Here is a 6,000-nt window from a genome sequence, read left to right as displayed (position 1 = left end):
AGCACGTCACTGACCACAGCAGTAAAGCCTCCCGTCACGGTAGTCAGTAACAATCAGACAAGCAGAAGGTGAACAGAACAGAGAAGAAATAGAGCAACTTCTGAGCAAAAACGAACAATGAGGAAGTGAAAAGAGGAATCTCTGCAGGTAAAGAATGCTTATTTTGAAAAAAAATGTTTTCCTTTACAACCCCTTTAAATCCATCATTTCCTTCCATATATATTTTATGTTAGAATGATTATTTTTTATTTGTTTTGTATGTTTGGATTAGTTTCATATATTCCTTGTTCCGAATTAATTTGTATTTCGAAAGTTATTTTGGAATTCATTTGTTACAGTATGTCCTAATGTTATTTGGATGACTTTGATGTGACTTGCTTGCTACTTTGATGTTTTGCGACTTTGGCCTTCCTTGACCAATAATAACAATACAGAGTGTGACACATATTGTTAAACTTACAAAACCCTCTGATGTCCCAAACAAATGAATTAAATATGAATCATTGAAATTTGTTACTGTTGTGATTCAGATATTCTGATTCATCAGAATCTCTGCATAATGAAACATTTGTCCAAATTTGGATTCGTAGTTAAATAAATCGCACATGTCTAGGCAGGAGTGCACTAAGGAAGGAGTTTTTAGTTTGGATACTTTGACCTCAGCGCAGGCACCAACAGAAAAATATATCTGTCTTTGACAGGTACATAAATTGGGCACACACACCATCACTTATAGTGCTTTACCCCAGCAGAATTCTAAAGTGTGTCTATGACACCCTAACTCACGAATTCAACATATGTGTTTCTAGCATAGTTATACAAAGCAGTGTCTTTGGTTTTCATGTTTTTAGGGCTAGCATTTTATTACTGTCATTTATAGAGGTTTTGAATCTTCGTGATAGTATCTGATATCCCAATCACTGGTAATATAGGTCAGCTATTATAACTATGGCTGATGGTCAGCAAGTCTCGTACACCCACACTTGATGTACCACCACTGCGCCTTAAGGAAAAAACCTGACTAACCTGCTGCTACTTTAATGATGTAGAAATGTGATTGTATTTTTTACCTCTATCCAAAAAAATTGTGGCGCTAAATTACACTCATGTGTATGGAACTCCAGAAAAGTGCAAAGATAAACCTAAAAATAAAATAAAGACTTCATATGCGGTACAATTTAAAGTATCGATATAAGGATGATAACAATGTGATAATTCTAATTATCAGTGTAACAATATCACCCTGTGACAAGTGAAATAATACTATATTCACTAAAAAGTTCATAAGCATAATGAAATTCATCTGAAAAAAAGTTGATCCAGTGTGAAATTTTCTGATCTTCTACCACACCACTAAGTGCCAGTAATACCGCTCTCTTTGGATGATACACTCACCAGATATTTATGCCTAAAGCCCTGTACACACGGCCCAGAATCTCGTCAGGAAAAAACGTTGTTTTTCCTGACGAGATTCTTGGCAAGATTCTCTTGCCGGCCGAGTGTACGCACGGGCCATTCAAAAGAACCGCCGTTCTTCTGAATGGCACGAACGCGGTGACGTCATTGACTACGACGAGCATGCGCTCGTCACATTCAATGCCATCGTCGCCATCTTGCTACACCCTACCTATTCCTTGGAAGCTACCGCGCATGCGTCAAAGTCATTTTGAGCATGCACGGGTTTCCATGAGGAAAGTATACACACGCTCGGGTTTCTTGGCAGGAAAACCCTGCCGAGAATCTCACGACGAGAAAATAAAGAGCAGGTTCTCTATTTTTCTCGCCTAGATTCTGGGCAGTTTTCTTGACGGGAAACCTCAAAACCTCGTAAAGACGCACGGTTTACTCGGCAAGAAAGCTCTGCCAGCAGTTTTCTTGCTGGTTCTTGCCGAAAAAAACGTGCGTGTGTACAAGGCTTTACACTCTTGTGCTTGGCAAAAATCGCTTTAAACCACATAGACAGGGTTAGCTGATCTTCGTTATCCAGCCGCAAGAATGTAAATAGGATCTCTCCACATGTAAATAAAAAGTGCTCCAAATAGTGTAATATTGTAAAACCAGTTTAATAAAATGCTATGTGAAAAACTTCAACCATTACACTCACATCACATCACTTCAAAGCCAGCATGTAAAATCACAGCAAACAGCTCTTGGAGAAAACGCTTGTAATAGTATATAGTGTGGTCACGGCGGACCCGAGGTGTACGGCTTAGATATCACTCTCATCCCCTCCTCCAGCTCGAACCATTACCCTCTGATCTGGTGTCCAGCGTGAAGTGCTTACAGATGGGCATGGCTAAACGGCAACCATATGTAAGCACTTCACGCTGGGCACCCGATCAGAGAGTAACGGTTCGAGCTAGAGGAGGGAATGGGACTGATATCTACCTTTTCTGCAGTAAATGTATGTATGCTGATTTTTTCTTTACAGGGCGAGATAGGATAGTGTTAAGCCCCGTACACACGGCCAAGGAACTCGACGTGCCAAACACATCGAGTTCCTCGGCCAGTTCAGCCCTGAAGCCGCCGAGGACCTCGGCGGGCCGAGAGCTCCCATAGAACAACGGGGAAATAGAGAACATGTTCTCTATTTCCTCGCCGAGGTCCTCGTCGGCTTCCTCGGCCGAAAGTGTACACACGGCCGGGTTTCTCGGCAGAATTCAGCCAGAAACTCGGTCGGAAGCTGAATTCTGCCGAGGAAACTGGTCGTGTGTACGGGGCCATAGAATGATGGTGGCTAAAGATGCAGGGATTTTAGTGTTTGCATGGACTTCCACTTTAAATATTTAGAGGTAAAATAACATTATGGTAGTAAAAAGTGACATTATATGCGTGTAAACAGACTACAGTAAGTGACCAGAAGTGCCTCACGCTTTCACAGGGTACATACCAATCAGAGCATTCTATATGGCCTCTCCAATAATGTCACAGAGGGAGTATAGTACATATCCATTCTTACAATGGGAGCAGAATATGATTGCCTTTTTATGTCTAGGATTTAACTTTAAATGTTACTACTGCCACCTACTGATAAAATCATAGAAGAAAAGATGAGTTTTTGTTTTACCTAAGAAATGTTTTGATCACTGTGTGTCTTGCACAGTAATAGACAGCAGAGTCTTCAACTTTCATGTTGTCCATTTTCAGATATAACATGTTTTTACTGTTATCTCTGGAGATTGTGAATCTTCCTTTAACATCATTATGATAATATATGGTACCCGCTCCCTGGTTGATAATACACAGCCATTGTAATCTTCCTCCAATCTCTCTGACCCAGCCCATCCAGTAGCTACTGAAAGTGAATCCAGAACCTGTACAGGTCAGTGTGTGAGAGTTCCCCGGCTTTATCACCGCTGGCTCTGATTGGGTAAGTTGTTCTGCCGACTGCACACCTGAAATTACACAATATAAAGTCATATATGAGCAAAAATGTCACTTTATCTCTACATGACTTTCACCTTTAGGATCATCTCACCTGATAACCATATCACTGCAATAACGAGGCTCAGTAAAGTCTTCATTATTGTGAATAATTTGTATGTGTGCATTTGGGTGATGTCTGTACATAGCAACTGCCTATATATGAGAGAACAGGAAATGACATCATTTACTTTGCATAGCTTATTACATATATGGATGTGTTGTTCTTATACCAATGTGTGATTAGCAGAAAAGGCACCATAAATAATCTGCTTGTATCATTTTAGCTCTTTCTGTTAAGAAAACTATAGTGTGCACAGTGAAGTCGTAAAAAAAATAAAAATACTGCCAGCATATTTTTTAAGTGCAAATCTCAGGTGTCAATCAACTATATACTATATATTTAAACAGTCACTATAATAGCTGCATCTGCGGCATTGCACCGATTTCAAAAAGTAGTTTCTGTACTACTTTTTTCGATTTCGTCCCGCAATTTACATTGACATCTGTGCAGAAACCTGCACAGATGTCTCTGTAATTGCTGCCGAAATCGGGACTGCCAGCGGGAGTGAAATCGTGCGAGCTCAGCTGAAATCCCACGGCTTCACTCCCGCAGCCCAGTGTGAAACTGGGCTAACACATATTTATAAAGCAGTAAATCTGACATTCAGAAACATTCTATGTAGGAGAATCTTCCAGATATAATTGCTTTAAATGACAGAGATTAATTCTCCACAATACAGTTTTTGGTGGAAGTCACATTCGCTGCTTTATAAATAGAGCATTAAATGTTTATTTCACCTTTTAAAAAATGTCCTACCCACACAAATGGCACCAGTAGGTGCAATTGTAAAAGGTTGTTTAATGTAAATGCATACCTGTAGGCCATTTCCACCCCCAGAAGCCTGACCAAAAAACTCCAAGTTAGTGTTGACATGCCTTGGCCAAGTACTGGAAAACTGCAGGCATTAGAGGCTTGCTTCCATCATCAAAGGGGCAAGCCATGTTCCTCATTCAAATTCCCACAGCAGAGTGCCAAGCCCACCATCTGAGTGATGTCAGTGGCCCAGCCATAGATTTTCTGAGGGGATTTGAATGAGACATGTGGCTCATTTCTATGATGATAGTAGCAACCTCTAATGCCTGTTGTGTTCCAGAACTTGGCCAGGACTGGGCCAGCACTAACTGGGAGTTTTTTGGCCAGGCTTTTGGGGGGATGTTGAAAAGACCTATAGGTATGCACTTACATTAACCTCCCTGGCGGTATGATTCTTTCAGAAAAAAGATGCTGAAAGCAGTACCATTATTTGCAAGGAATGACATTTTTTTAAAAACAAAATTATAAATTATAATATAATAAATAATTATAAATAATTATAACAAATAATAATATAATTCTAATAAAAATTATTCAATAATGTAATCAACTCAAAATCACTGAAATTTGCTCAGTTGCAGAATTGTTGCTGTCATTATTTTATTTTTTTTATGACGAATTTCCCCACAAATCGCTATCGCACAATTCTGCAAGTGATTATAATTTATTATCGCTGTTTTCTAGCTGATCTAAAACCATTTTTGACATAAAGGGACACTTTTGGTTGCTATGGACAATATACAGTTTGCAGGGAGAAAGAACCGTTTTTATTATATAAAAGTACATGTAGGACACTGGGCAGACCACTAGGGACAAGGGGGGTGTGTATTTTTTACATACAGTACTGTAATCTATAAGATTACAGTATACTGTATGTATAGTGTTTGTTTACCTTTTTGAATTTGGTGCCGATCTCCGCCCCCGTGCGTCGTAACGTCGCAGGGAATGGAGATCGGCGGCACAGGAGGACACTGTGTGAATCGAGCGAGGTCCCGCTCGCTCACACAGCGCGGTAGCATCGCTGGATCCAGGAACAAGGTAAGCCAGCGCGCGCTGCAGGCTCTGCATAGCTACCCCGAGCGTGACTCGGGGTTACCGATTTTGGCACAAAAAATCCACCCTTGGGAATACCGCCAGGAGGGTTAAACAACATTTTACAAATATGCAAAGTGGGGAAAATTTACTAAAACTAGAACAAACAGAACCTGGAACAGCTGTGGATAGTAACCAATCAGCTTATCTCCAGATTTTCCATTAAGAGTGGAACTATACCTTCACTTCAATGATGGAGTGTCAAGAATCTGCTGCTGGCATTTTCATTTGGTCTTATTCTGGGTTCCGATCTTCAGCTGTTTTTATTGGCTGGGCCAAGATGATGCTTTTCCTGTTCATTAATCTCGGCAGATGCCGAAATCGTACACCGAGCAGTGCCAACACAGAAAAGAATACTGTAGTGCAGAAGAAACAGTATATTCTGTATGTTTACATTTTTTTTTTTTGTGAAACCTTCCACTTTAACCACTTGACCACTGGCCACTGGGGGTTTACCCCTTCCTAACCAGACCAATTTTCAGCTTTCGGTGCTCTTACAATTTGAATGACAATTACTCAGTCATACAACATTGTACCCATATGAAATTTCTGTCATTTCACACAAATAGAGCTTTCTTTTGGTGGTATTTGATCACCTCTGGGTTTTT

The 6,000-nt window shown here is 40.3% G+C and overlaps 1 gene segment (V, D, J or C); it reads right to left on the bottom strand.

The window, feature by feature from the left end:
• Nucleotides 1-3,048: 3,048 nt before the first annotated feature.
• On the bottom strand, nt 3,049-3,584 carry LOC120940832. The segment is given in 2 exon segments: nt 3,049-3,395; nt 3,479-3,584. Coding segments are annotated over 2 exon segments (405 nt in total).
• Nucleotides 3,585-6,000: the final 2,416 nt, after the last annotated feature.

This window comes from Rana temporaria, chromosome 1 (assembly GCF_905171775.1).
Source record: "Rana temporaria chromosome 1, aRanTem1.1, whole genome shotgun sequence".
NCBI classification, from domain to species: Eukaryota; Metazoa; Chordata; class Amphibia; order Anura; family Ranidae; genus Rana; species Rana temporaria.
The sequence above is the reverse complement of the archived record's forward strand: the minus strand, read 5'-3'. Positions and strand labels throughout refer to the sequence as shown.